General features: G+C 38.7%; 1 protein-coding gene across 1 annotated transcript in view; it reads left to right on the forward strand.

Annotated features, from left to right (window-relative positions):
- CHP1 (calcineurin like EF-hand protein 1) overlaps nt 1-15,127 on the forward strand; it is a 45,935-nt gene that overhangs the window by 13,141 nt on the left and 17,667 nt on the right. Inside the window, exons 3-4 of the mRNA XM_026479982.4 lie at nt 7,999-8,079; nt 11,458-11,585. Of these exons, the coding sequence (XP_026335767.1) occupies nt 7,999-8,079; nt 11,458-11,585 (209 nt within the window). The remainder of the gene's footprint in view (nt 1-7,998; nt 8,080-11,457; nt 11,586-15,127) is intronic.

A 15,127-nucleotide genomic window follows, 5' to 3' on the forward strand; every position in this document is an offset into this window, starting at 1 on the left:
GTATTACATAGTAAACAACAAGCATATTACATGTCAATCATTTTGTTGGACCACCCACTATCAGGGGTGTCACTCTGGCTGTGCTTCCGGACAACAGCCATCTCTGCCTGTGCTTCCGGACAACAGCCATCTCTGCCTCTGGCCATCTCGTAGATTGTCTTACCCTCCTCCTCAGCCACATCTTCTTTTCTGCTCCCTCCAGCCTTAGAGAATACCTACTGGACTCTAAAATCTTCTGTAGTGTAGTATGATGTAGCTCTTTCTAGCCTTTACTGCCCAACCCAGCCCAAGTCCTGTCTTGACCTTTCCAGAACCCATCAGGGTGTTTAGCCAAATGCAAGTGACCAATGTTTTGTTGCCTGCCCACTTTCTTAAGAAGGCTTTTAGCAGAGATCATTTCCTTTTTACATTTTCTTCACTTCCCTCCTCCGTGGTGCTCTGGGCCTAGGCCTGAAACCAGATCTACAGAGCAAGAGGCTATACCGTGTACCACCCATAGCATTTGTATGCCTTTGCAGGGTCAGTCCCTGGGGGAACATAAAGCAGAAACTATGGAAAGCTTTCATTAGAAATGGAGCCTCTCCGGAGTGCTTTCAGAGTTCACCCCAAAGTATGTTGTTGTGTTTTTTTTAGTTACTTTTTTATAATAATTTTTTATTATGTTAGTCACCATACAGTACATCCCTAGTTTTTGATGTAAAGTTCCATGATTCATTCTTGTGTCTAACACCCAGTGCACCATGCAATACGTGCCCTCCTTACTACCCATCACCAGCCTATCCCATTCCCCCACCCCCCTCCCCTCTGAAGCCCTCAGTTTGTTTCCCGGAGTCCATAGTCTCTCATGGTTCATTCCCCCTTCTGTTTACCCCCCCCTTTCTTCTTCCCTTTCTTCTCCTACCGATCTTCCTACTTCTTATGTTCCATAAATGAGTGAAACCATATGATAATTGTCTTTCTCTGCTTGACTCATTTGGCTTAGCATTATCTCCTCCAGTCCCATCCATGTTGCAGCAAATGTTGAGAAATCGTTCTTTTTGATGGCTGAATAATATTCCATTGTATATATGGACCATATCTTCTTAATCCAGTCATCTATTGAAAGGCATCTCGGCTCCTTCCATGATTTAGCTGTTGTGGACAATGCTGCTATGAGCATTGCACCCCAAAATATGTTTAACAGAACACTAGTTTGTTGGTCGACCAATAGGTGTTGAATAAAAAGAAGAAAAAAAAATTATCAACTGAACTTAGTGCAAAGCTTCATGAGCAAGGTTTAACAGGCTTCTTTTTTATGGAATTTCCTGGCATCTTTAAAATGCTCAAGTGAATTGGGCCTCTTCAAGAAGGGAATATTGTAAACAGTATTTGTCAAATGATTTGCAGTTTTCCTATAGACCTCCTTTTTGCGTGGATCATCTTTCTGATTGGTATTTCATAGAATATAAGAATATACTCTAACCTCATAAATCTTATTTTCTTCAGATGCTGTTATTTTGGGTAAAATGTTTCTACCAGTGCTGTTGAAATTGATTTCCTGAAATGGCATCTGTCTTGTGAAGGTCTTACAGTGGCCCTTTGCAGGTCAGGTCAAGATGAGAATCTGGTCAGCATCTGAATACAAACATGATTTCTTTTGTTTAAATATCATCTGTACTGGGAAACCTGGGTGTCTTAGTCGGTTAAGTGTCTGCATTTGGCTCCGGTCGGGTCGCGATCCCAGGTTCCTTAGAGGGAGCCCTGCTCATTGGGGTGTCTGCCTCTCCCTCTGTTCCCTCTGCCCTGCTCATGCTGGCTCGTGCATTCTCTCTCTCTCTCTCTCTCTCTTGCTTTCTTATATAAATAAATAAATCTTTAAAGAAAAATATCTTCTGTACTGATCTAATGTATGGTGTTAAAAGTCAACATAATGATTACCCTTTGCGGAGGGGATCAGGTAGAGACAAAAGGACCGTGAGGCGGTGACTGGGTACAGATCATAATCTGTTTCTTGATTTGGGGGCTGGTTATACTCTTAACTCGGTTAAAATTCATCATGCCAAATACTTGTGATTTGTGCTCTTTTCTATGCGTATATTATACTTGAGTAAAAGTTTACTTGAAAAATCTCTTCTGTATTGTGCAATTTTAATATTGACTCTTTGTCAGATAATACTTTTTCCAAGTAATGATGAAAAATATTTCTGGATATTAAATCATGCAGGTTAAGTTGACTACAGGGGATAGTGCAAGCCAACTAAACTCTGCAAGTACGTTATTACTGAGAAATACTAGCGGCTGTATTGTTACATATCACTTTAAAAAAATTACCTGTAAATTGCAGGAGCTTGTGTCCTGAATGGTAGCCATTTATCTGCTTTAACACTGAGTGCTTTTGAAGTTCACTTTATTTTTTGACTTCATCCAGAGGACAGATGATTTCAATGTCCCAGACAAGCATTTGCTTTGTACACACTGCTATTAGTCATTCCAGAACGAAGTTTCACACATAAGAACCATGATGCCAGTCTAATTCTCACTCTTGTAGTAGAAAATCTTTTTTTCCCTTTTTTTCCTCTCTGAAACCTTCAAATAATCTTTTGACGTTCTGAGACTTCACAAAGATGTACCTTTTTGTGGGGTTTTTTGGGTCATTATTCATTGCTCAGTATTAGATGAACATTTTCAATCTAAAAATATGTCCCTTAGCTGAAAAGTTTTTCTTCTGTTATTTCTTTTATTATTTCCTCCTTCCTTCTTCCTCCTTTTTTTTTTTTTTAAATCTTTATGGGATATCTGTTGGCTGGTTATTGGACCATCAAGACTCAGCTTTTCACTCATAATTCCTGACTGACTTTTTCCTTTGCTTTCTGAAAGAAATCCTTGAATATATTTTTCAGTTCTTTTGATGAATTTTCTTATTAGTCCACAGTCTTATTTTTAACTTCTAAGAACCTTTCTTGTTTTCTCACCTCTGTTCTGTCATAGTAGCTTATTTTTGCTTTACAGATGTAAAAATGTATCGAATGTTTATTGGGCTATTTACTAGAGTCTTTCAGAACTTTATGTGTTCCCTGAATTATCATTATCTCTATTCATCTTGATCCTGTTCTTTTATGCTATTAATTTTCCCAAAATATCTGGTGAGCTTTGGTTGTCCATTCATATTTATGAAAACACCTGCATGGATTACTGTAGAAAACTGGCATGGATTTGTTTGTGGTTGGTTTCTCCACAGGTCTTCCCTGGATGGAAGGGCTCACTTCAGGCCCTCTATTTTCTGAGCAGGGCCAATAAGTTGGTAGACCTCACTTTAGGGTCAAGGAGCAAGGGAACAGACTAGTGGCCCCCTTCCCCCAAATAAAAGGACTGTGTTCCGCCGAGGCCAACTTCCCATATTTGGTTGCAGCCCTGCCCAGGTAGGACCTTCTGTTTCTTTCCATAACCCTTCTCCATTTTTCTCCTGGGGACAGATGGTTTTATAGTCTTAGGATGGGCACTAAGCAGCAGTGGGCAGCTGGCCTATTCTTTAAAAATTCCTTTAATTAATTGCCCTAAATGCTGCTTCCCTTACCTGGCACCTCTGAGTGTGATGCTTTGCTGAGATTCTGTAGGACAGAATGGCTCTCAGCTGTGCTGCAGCCTCTTCATGGGCCCTCCTCTACTTTGACTTACTTGTTACTACGTTTGCATTTATTTTCTGACTTCCAGAATTTGTCACAATCCCTTGTTTACAAGCACATTCCTCCCACCCTGGTTGTTTATGTCAGGGATATATTCCCATGTGTATGTTTCTGCTTGACATTTCAGGTGGTTTTAGAGAATGAGAGAAGGTACATGTGTATGTGCCCACTGTATTCAACCAAAAGTCACATGCAGCCTTGCAGCCTAGCCAGTCTGGCCCTGCAATGCTAAAACAACTAGCAAAGACTCGATTTGGCACCTGTTGACACTTTACATGGTTCTGTTATCAAGACAACAACAAAATTATATTATCAGTTTAATTCAAAATATTAATTAAGTGGGGGTGCCTGGCTGGCTGAGTTGGAAGAGCTTGTGACTTTTGATCTTGGGGTCGTGAGTTTGAGCCCCACGTTGGGTGTAGAGATTACTAAAAAATGTAAACTAAAATATCGATTAAATGCTTCAAATGGAAATTATTTCAATGTTAAATCTAAATAATAAGTTATTTATTTCTATTATATCACTTAAATATAGAACACTTTTCTTCATTGAATATTTTCCCACAAGTACGTCCTTTTAACAGATTTTAATGTCCTCGTTATGTATAAGTCATCTCACCATCGACCCTGGGTCCTGAAATATAAACAGTTAACTGAGGCTGATTCTCCAGGTAAGAGAAGGCCTGTATCGTGAAGATCAGTGTAGAGGGCTGGCACTTCTGGTTACTCTGGTCTCTCAAACGTCCCTATGCCTATGAAGGTCTGGAAAACCACTCTTCATTGGGAATTTCTTTTTTTCTTTTTTTTTTTTTTTTAAGATTTTATTTATTTATTCGACAGAGATAGAGACAGCCAGCGAGAGAGGGAACACAAGCAGGGGGAGTGGGAGAGGAAGAAGCAGGCTCACAGCGGAGGAGCCCGATGTGGGGCTCGATCCCATAGCGCCGGGATCACGCCCTGAGCCGAAGGCAGACGCTTAACCGCTGTGCCACCCAGGCGCCCCTTCATTGGGAATTTCTTGGCCACAAAGAACGCTGTTATATACGATTCTATTCTCAGACTTGCCTACATCTAGTTATATCTTTTCGTAAAATTTCTTTGAGGGAAAAAGGTATCTTTGAGAAAGATTTTCCTAGGTCTACTGTAAGGTAGAATATAATATTGGGATGCTTTTTTTATGAGCGCACGCAAATTTTGAACAAATACTTGTGTGTGGACTGCTAAGAGTATATATTTTTCTCTATTAGGTTCATGTTAGTGGACAAATTTAAGAAGCTACATTTTAGAAAAATTGCCCAGATGATCTCCATTCTTCTGTAGAAGAACTAGTAATAACGAACTGTGTATTGTTTAGCATTTTACCAACTATTGTTTTATACTCTTTCATTTTAATTTTGATACTATCAACAGTATTCCTCTTGGTCTTCTAGAACTGCATTGTATATACAATCTAAATTCCAAGAGTAGAATAAAAAAAAAAGTGTCAAAGGACAGGTTTAGGTCTTACTAACATTGGAATTCCAAGACTGGATCCCTTTTGAGACTGAAGTTCAGGCTACGTTGTGTACTCACCACCTAATATTAGACCTGGTATTTAAACTGTGCCTTTTCTCAGCTAAAATTACTCCAGCTTGTTATACATTAAGCTGAGGTATGTGGCTATGCAATTCAAATGAGCCTTAATCTTCATTTAAAAGGAAGTGGTTATTGTTTCTTAACCTCTGTCAAAGAAGAGGAACCATTTTGGGTGATAATGTGGACTTCGTATTACAGAACAAGTTATGTAATAAGAGCTTAGTGCATGTTTGTGGAACCAAATAATCAGGACCTCTGTAATTTCCTTTATCTTTTTTCATCTTAAGCAATGACTTCTTCGGGTTCATTCATTGATGTAAACATTATTACCCTAAGTGATCAAGGAAGATGAGAATTCAGAGTTATTGTTCCAGAGCTTTGCATGTAGTCCCCTAGGTCAGTTTCAACCTGTGTCACCACCGGATGTGCTGGAGTTGAGCTTCTTGAATTAATTCAGCACTATCTAAATGTTAAACCATTCTAAGAGAAACAGAGAAGGGTTCTGGATAAAATAGGGATATTTCATTAGCACTTAGTACAGAGCAGGTAGGGGAATAAGTTTTATCTCTTCTGCTAGTAAACGTCTTGAAGGCAGGAATCAGGTTTATTTGAGTTCTATTTTTCTTTCTCTCTTTTTTTTTCCTTTACTTTTTATCTGAAATTAATTTCAAACTTACAGAAAAGTTCCAAGAATAATACAAAGAACTTCCACATACTTGATATCCAGATTTACCAATTGTTAATATTTTGCTACATACTTCAGTGTGACAAAGTCAAGAAATTCAGCATTTTGATATAGTACTATTATGTAATTCCATATTCTATATGGCCTGTGTTCCATTTTCACCTATTGGCTCAGTAATGTCCTTTGTAGCAATGTTATTCCTAGTCTAGATCATGCCTTGAGTTCAGTTGTGTATCTCTTTAGTCTCCTGTGACCTGGAACAATCCTCTGCCTTTCTCTGTCCTTCATGACATTCATTTTTTTGAGTACAGGACAGATACATTATGGACAGCTTTATATTCTTGTCACAGAATATCAACTAGGAAGTTTTTAGAAAATACCTAACTAAACGTTTTTTGGGAGACCACCTTTCTTTCAGAATGTTTAATATGGGAAAGAAGTGTGTGTGTGTGTGTGTGTGTGTGTGTGTGTGTGTATTGGGGCGCCCTGGTGGCGTAGTCTGCTGAGCGTCTGCCTTCGGCTCAGGGTATGATCCTGAGATTCTGGAATCGAGCCCTGAGTTGAGCTCCCTGCTCAGTGGGGAGTATACTTCTCCCTCAGCCCCTCCCCCTGCTCATGCTCTCTCTCTCTCTAAAATAAATAATCAAATTTTTAAATATATTTTATTTATTTATTTATTTATTTATTCATTTATTTATTTGAGAGAGTGAAAGAGAGAGAGCAAGAGGGGGTGAGGGAGAGGGATCAGACTTCGAGCAGACTCCTGGGTGAGTGCAGAGCCGGGTGCAGCTGGATCCCACAACCCTGGGATCGTAACCTGACCTGAAGTTGAATGCTTAAACAACTTGGCCACCCAGGCACCCCAAGAAGTGTGGGGTATTTTTTTTTTTTTTTTTTAGATTTTATTTATTCATTTGAGAGAGGATGGGAGGAAGGGGAAAGAGAAGCAGGCTCCCCGCTGAGCAGAGAGCTGAAATGGGACTCTATCCCAGGACCCTGAGATCATGACCTGAGTCGAAGGCAGACACTTAACCAACTGAGCCACCCAGGTGCCCTGTGTTTTTTTAATTATTCTATTCTATACTATTTTATTTTATTTATTAAGATTTTATTTTTAAGTAATCTCTACACACAATGTGGGGCTCAAACTCAAGAGTCATGCCCTCTGCCGACTAAGCCAGCCAGGCACCCCAGAAATGTGTTTTGGGGTGGTTTTTAATTTTTTTTTGGTTTGTTTTTTTTAGAAAAAAGAACATGTGCTTTGACTTAAATTTAAATTTAGATTTAAATCATAGTTCTGCCACTTACTAGCTCCTAGCACTGGGCAAGTTTCTTTATCTCACTGACTTCAGTTTCCTCAACTTGAAAAAGGTGCAGGTAAAATGTTGGCCTAAAGAAATGAGATAATGTGTATAAACAGAGCAGCACATGGTGTGTGTACAGTGAATGGCAGCTAATGCTATTCATTTCAGCATAACTTCCAAGTTGCGAGAGGTTGACTGCTCTTGCCAGGCTCAAGGCTTAAATACTCCTGTGGTCTGAGTCTGTAGAAGGCAATGGAGAAAAGGCCAGAATCAGAGCAAGAAGTTTGGAAATCAGTTAGTTGTCACATTTTATTCCTCCCTTGGACATTGCCTAAGAATTGCTTGCATTTCATAGGTATTGTAAATCTTACCAAGGGTACAGGAGTTTTGCTGCTATACCCAAGCTCTGTGGTGTTGATAGTTCGCATTGCTGTTCACTCTCCAAACTTAATAACTAGGTACAAAATGGTAATGTTCAAAGAATGATTTACAGGGACAGCTCAGTGTTTGCCCGTCAGTTGTTTTATTGACGTAACTTGTGTGCTGAATTCACTGGAGTGCGGCATAGTCAAATCTGGCTTCTTCCACTCCTGAGTTGGTGCAGGAAACACTTGGCAGCTGCTAAAGTGCTATTCTTTGCAGTTATTTGGTATAATTTGCCACAGAAGTAAATTCCACGAGGTAATATTCCTGCTAGGTTGTACTCTTGCATGACCGAATGAGTTCCTGTTAAGGGCCAGTAGTCTCTAATTCAAGGTGATTCTCTTGGCAGCCGGGAAGATTTCCAGCGAATTCCGGAACTTGCTATCAACCCATTGGGGGACCGGATCATCAATGCCTTCTTTCCAGAGGGGTGAGTCCCTGCAGTGGTTGGGTTCCTTTCTGAGGCAAATCTGGAATAATGTTATTGGTGGGGTCATTTTAGGCCACGATCCACCTGATTATATTGGGCGTCCTTAACTTGGTTGTATCTAGAATATCTCTTAAAGTAGGGATATGAGCCTATTTTCAAAATTCTGTCTTTAATCTCTGTTTATCTTTAATGTAAAACTAAATCTTTAAAAAACTTTTATTTGGAAATAATTTCAGATTTATAGAAAAGTTGCTAAAATTGAAAACAATACAAAGAACTTCTGTATGTCTTTGACCCAGATGCATCTCTTGTTAAATCGGTAACCTTTTGCCTCATTGTCATGTGCTCTCTGTCTCCCTGTGTTCTAGCCAATGAAAATATAATCAAGTCACATACTTGATTATAATAGTACCCACATAAAAAAAGTAAAAATTAACTTTGTCAACATATATTTTATTTATCCAGTGTATTTAAAATGTTATCATTTAATATATAATCAATATATTTACATTACTAATTTATTACATTCTTTTTAATATTAAGTCTCTGAAATCTTATGTGTAGTTTATACCTACAGCACCGATCAGCTGCTGTAATACTAATATAACATATTATGTATTCTTTTTTCCAGCTTTATTGAGAAATAACTCATATTGTGTAAGTTTAAGGCATACAGCACAGTGGTTTTATATATGTATATATTGTGAAATGATTATCACAGTAAGGTTAGTTAATGCATTTATCACCTTACATAGTTCCTATTCTTGTGGGATGAGAACTTCTAGAATCCACTCTCTTAGCAACTTTGAAATACACAGCACAGTACCGTTACCTATGGTCACCATGCTGTACGTGACATCCCCAGAACTTACTCATCTTATAACTGAAGTTTGTACCCTTTGACCACCTTCACCTGTTTCTCCCATTGTCTATTTTATTCTTATATATCCGTCATGTTCCTATTTTAATCTCCTTTATAACACTTTCTCCCTGTGTAGTACAGGATCCAGTGTGGGTCAGTTGTCGTGTTTCTTTGGCCTCCTTTAATGTGGACCATTTCCACAGCCTTTATTTTTCTTTTACAACATCGGCTCCACCACACACACAGTTTATCAACTAGATTTGGGCTTGTCTAGTGTAGAACTAGGCTTTCGATATGCTTCACTACCTAATACACTGACTTCAAAGTACTGAGTAAATATTTATCGATTTGATTAGGTACCTTTTTCTGAATAAAGCTTATTATGTTATATTATTTTAAGTAATCTCTTTAACAGTTTCTTCCTGGTTCCTTGTGACTTATCCGTATGACCCAAAGGACTTTAAAAAGTTCAGTGGTTGCCAATTTCTTAATAATGAGACTAAGTGTCAGTGAGGATATTATCAGATAAAATGGAGAGGAAATTTTAGAACTCTGAACTGAAAGCAAAAGAATTTGTGAGTTGAGAAGTTAGGCATTCAGTAAAGCTGAGTGACAGGGAAGACTAGCAGCTGGTTTATGTGAAGACAGGAATTGAATCAAACTGATACCTGCTCTCTTCAGATTCATGTTGACCAGAGGAATATCTTGCCCATATTCATTATTCCCTTTTTCTCTCCATGAACTGCCCTGTTTGTTTCAGGTGTGGCTTTTGTGCTGCAATCTTGCAATGCAAGATTTTTTTTTTCCTACTTCCTCCTCATTAGCCCATGCAGAGCATTGACCCTGTCCAGAGATAACTTTCACAACTATGCTTTGTATCCAAACCTTATCCAATGAAAAGTAAACCCAGCAGAGTCATTTTGCCAACACTTTTTTTCAGAGTTCCACAGTAACCACTGGTTATTAGAAAAAACAGCTTGAGGCAAGCGGTTTTGACTCCAGTGTCGCCTGCCATCCTAGGTCATGTTCTGCTAAGGACACCAGGCAGGTGTACACGAGGAAGCTGAGGCCCGCACTGGGCTACACCACGAAGCTCTCCGCAAGCTGCACTTCTGCTGCTTACTCTAATAAGATACAGATGTTCAGGTTCTGGGTTTTTTCTTCTCTATCTAGTCTTATGCATGTGGAATTTTTTAAATGAGATTTGAGAGCGGAGCATTGGTATTTAGTTCTCTTTTACTCAGAGACTGATGGCAGTAATATTTGTACTCATTAATCTGTTTTTCAGGCATATGACTCAAATCTTATTCCACATTACTTGATTCCTCAGATCTGCTCCATTAGCCATCTAGCTGACTTGAAAAACTAACGGTCATTCTTTTGAGTACAGTGGGCTCATGAGCTGGCATTTGATAGCTGCCCTTAGAAAGTCTGATCTGTGTTTCTGCCTGGCACTTATGAGACCTGACATATCACAACGATTCAGTGGGGCAAGAAAAGAATGGGATTTACTTTTAGGTAGTCACAGGAACCAGGCAGCCTGTTCTTTACATGACTGCCATAGATAAATAACTATGTCACATTGGATATTCTTCGCTGTTCATTCAGGTTTTAGAATTATTTCTCAAAGGGTTACTGATTTGCCTGTGGTATGATAGAAAGATTTTCTGTAGTCTTAAGTACCGGAAAAGCCTTTTACAAGAGTCCTCCCAGCATTATGATCATGAGAAATCTATCCAATTGTGAGGGGATAATAAAATCATAATAAGTAACATAATTATTTTGCAGATGTTTAAAATGTTTCAAAGTGTTTCTATTGATTGGAGACATGCTTAAAAGTTTAAAAAGGCAGGGTAGAAAATTGGATATGCAGTATGTTCACAGTTCTCTAAAAATCATAGAAAAATGAATAGAAGAAAAGATACTAACAATAGTAGTAATTGCTAGAGCTAGGAATGGTATTTTCTTTCTACTCTTTTCCCCCAAATTTCCAAAAATGTATTTATTGCCTTTATAGCAAAGTACTTATTTTAAAAGCTGCATTTCCGTAGTATACTTTAACCTTAAAATACCACTAGGTGTATGTGCGTGCAGGGGAAACATGAGAGGTGCCTGGGGAGTCATTGGGTTGACACAGCTTAACTTCCTGCTCACTGTAGATTTCGAAGCAGTGAGTTCCGGTCCTGACTTGCCTGATAGTGTAGCCCTGGTGCTGCTTGAAATCCCTTTGAGAAAAGAGCTATAAGGAACTTCAGTAGGTGACTTTGCTGAGTTCCGTTACCTCTCTAAGTCTGATTAATCATTTATAACATGGGAAAAATAATACCTACCTCACAAGGTTGGGGTGACGCTAATAAAGGTATTTTAATGAGCTCTAAAGAATCGTGCACATGGGGAAAGACCTCATTGAATGGACTTTCAAGCCACTCTAGCTAAAACTGTTGCCAGTATATTGGATTCATAAGAAAGAATCCCCTGATTGAGATGGTGTTCTGTTTATTCTGTTTCCCAATCAGAGAGGACCAGGTAAACTTCCGTGGATTCATGAGAACTTTGGCTCATTTTCGACCCATTGAGGATAATGAAAAGAGCAAAGATGTGAATGGACCAGAACCACTCAATAGCCGAAGCAACAAACTGCACTGTAAGGAGAAGTTTTGTGCTTAAAATATTTGCTTTCACTTGCGTTTACAAATCATTTATTTACTCATTCATTCATTGAGCAAGCATTTACAAGAGCATAGTGATTAAGAGCTCAGAATGTGAAATTACACGGACTGGGTTTTGAATCCCAGCTCTGCCACTTTTTGGCCACGTGACTTTGGGCAAATTATTTAAAATCTTTGGGCCTTGGTCTCCTCTTGTGTAAAATGGGATGTTAAGGGGTTTCACCTAAAGATGTTGTGATGATTAAATGAGTTAGACTATGTCAAGTACCCAGCAATAAAAAGCTTAGCTGCTAATATTATCCTGTAAATTCATAGAATGCTTACCGTCCACCAGGCGGTGTGGTGAGTGCCAGAGCAACAACAGTGAGTAAGACCTAGCCCCACCTATAAGGGAGAATGGCAGTCTCAGCTGCTGTTAGAATTCCATCGATTCTGGATGTGACTTAAGTAAGGGTAGACAGCTGGCTTAGTGCAAGATTTAACTTTTGTCCCCATGCCTCTTGTCTCCTTTCCTTGGCTATTTGTTAGATTTCCCTCTGCCCTCGTTGATCCATGTATGGGATTGCCCAATCCCTTGCAACACTACTGCAGAAATTGAAATTGAATTTCTCTTTTCATTCAACACAAGTTGAAATTGACATTGACATTGTATTGCACTGATGGAGCCCAAGCTTCTCTTACAGGAGTATACGGTGGTATACAGAGAGGTCTTCGAAGCCACAGAATAAATGGGGCCCATCAAGTTTTTACTGGGTGATTTAAAGAAAAATAACAAGCTTTTTAATATTGAAACAAATATAGATAAATTGTAGAATATAATGCCACATTTACACACATTTGAAAGATGTAGGCCACCTAGCTGTCTCAGTGCGTAGAGCATGTGACTCTTGATCTCAGAATTGTGAGTTCCAGCCCCATGTTAGGCAGAAAGATTACTTTAAAAAAAGAAGAAGAAAAAAGATGGGTGCTTGAAACTTCACCTTTTAACTTGTGGCCTTTGAACCACATCGTCAGATCTCCCTGGCTATGGGACTATGATTTTACTCCTCTCTTGATATTTTGGGTAAAGAGTTTCAGAAGCACTGAAATAAGTTTTGTTATATAGGACAGGGAAGATTTTTGAACCCAAATAGTAAAATACTGCTCTTCTTTACCACAATATCATGTACCTTAATGAAGAGCAGAAAACTTAAGTACAAACAAAACAATGTAGAAGAAAATAGAACTCCAATGAATTGTTCTCAAATGTATTGAATACTTTGTTAGTGAATTCTAATTTCTTCTTTCAAGACTAAATACTACTTGAGACAAAGCCTGTTTCTCAACATTTTAAGAGTTTCAGCATATGTTTGGTACATGTTTGCCTGATTCTGACATTAGCATAATAGAAATTTTCTTACTCAATGTTGTCAGACCAGGACTTCAATAATAATTGAAAAAGCCAGTTATAGCATAGAATCAGAGAAGAGGATACATGGTTTAATATTTTATTTTACCTTAAAATATTTATTTAAATTCAGTTAATTAACATATAATGTATTATTGGTTTCAGAGGTAGAGGTCAGTGATTCATCAGTCTTATATAAAACCCAGTGCTCATTGCATCATGTGCCCTTCTTAATGTCCAATTACCCCATCCTCCCATTCCCTCCTCCCCTCCAGGAACCCTCAGTTTGTTTCCTATTATTAAGAGTCTCTTAAGGTTTGTCTCCCTCTTTGATTTCAAGTCTTGTTTTATTTTTTCCCTCTCTTCCCCTATGATCCTCTGTTTTGTTTCTTAAATTCCACATATGAGTGAGAACATAGGATAATTGTCTTTGTCTGACTCACTTATTTTACTCATCGTTGCAGATGGCAAGATTTCTTTCTTTCTCTCTTTCTTTTTCTTTTTTTTTTTTTTTTTTTTTTTGATTTACACATTCACTGCCCAATCTTTTGGTTTGGGACTAAAGAGTTTTTGGGTTTTATTTGTTTTCATAGAAGTCTGCTGGTGGGAGTGGTGTGACGTTTTTATATAGAGCACATATATAATGTATAGTCTGAGGTCTCTGGTTGCAGTTTCTTTTTAGTGGAAAAAGCTTAAAGATGCTCATAAAGCATTCCGAAAATAGAATCTTTCTGTTGTTTACATTTTTCCTCAATCTCTTACCCTTGTTCTGCCACACTTTACGTAAGCAGCAGGTGTTGTTTTTTTTTTTCTGGTAACTTAATTTTGAATCTTTCAGAAGTAATCTAATTTTCACAGAAAAAGTAACTTTGTTTTCACACACATGTTTCACTTTTTATTAATTATATATAGTTTTTATTAACAGTACAAATAGCCCAATTTTAGGTCAGTGTATATTCCTGACTCGTGGTGAGCATCCACCTCAGCTGGTGGGGTAGACACTCAGGTGTTGCCCATTAACTACGAGTACGCAGTGTGCCACCACGTCAGTTGGAACGATTTGCAAAGAGAGGGAGAGAATCCTTGAATCAAGTGAGTTAGTTAAGGAGAAGACAGTTGAGAGACGTTCTGTGCTGTTATGAAAGCACAGAATGAAACTATGTTTGCTTTTCTAATCCAGGATTAGAGGAGACTCTAAAGGTCATCAGACCTAACACATACCTGTTACCTGAATTCCCTCTCTAGCATGGGCTCTACTTTTGGGGGTAGGGAGAACTCTACTTATTTTAAATCATGAATTCCTTCGGCAGTTTAGTGAATCCTACTGACCCCATCTCAGAATACTCTTGAAAGCATAAAATCAAATACATAGGATTATAAAGGAAACCAATTATATCGAAGTACAATTGCCAAAGTGGTTTTTTTTTTCAAAGTATTTTTTTAAGATTTTATTTATTTGAGAGAGAGAGCATGAGAGGGGAGTGGGTCAGAGAGAGACACAGACCCCCCGCTGAGCTGGGAGCCCGATGTGGGACTCAATCCTGGGATTCTGGGATCATGACCTGAGCCGAAGGCAGTCACTTAACCAACTGAACCACCCAGGCACCCCAATTGCCAAAGTATTAAGGCAACTTTGTGGCAGAGTAATAGATGTGCTTCTTTGTTATTTATTTATTTAAAGATTTATTTATTTGAGAGAGAGAGTGTGCATGCGTGCACGTGCCCATAAGCCCACGAGCCGGGGGAGGGGGCAGAGGGAGAGAATCCCCAACCAGTCTCCCTGCTGAGCACAGAATCTGATGCAGGGTCCCATCTCAGGGCTCAGAGATCATCACCTGAGCCGAAACCAAGAGTTGGACGCTTAACCAAGTAGGCCACCCAGGCGTCCCAATTATTTATTAAATAACAGGATGTAACTTTGGAGGCTGTGTAACAGCTTTGTATCTTTTTTTAATTATTATTATTATTGAAGTATAGTTGACGTACAATATAGTAGTTTCAGGTGTACCACATAGCGCTTTGACATTGATAGATATTATGAAGTGCTCCCCATGGTAAGTGAAGTTACCATTTGTCACCAAAAGTTATTACTGCTCATTTTCCCTATGCTGTACTTTACATCCCTGTGAC

The sequence above is a fragment of the Ursus arctos genome, unplaced genomic scaffold (assembly GCF_023065955.2).
Source record: "Ursus arctos isolate Adak ecotype North America unplaced genomic scaffold, UrsArc2.0 scaffold_36, whole genome shotgun sequence".
Taxonomy (NCBI): Eukaryota; Metazoa; Chordata; class Mammalia; order Carnivora; family Ursidae; genus Ursus; species Ursus arctos.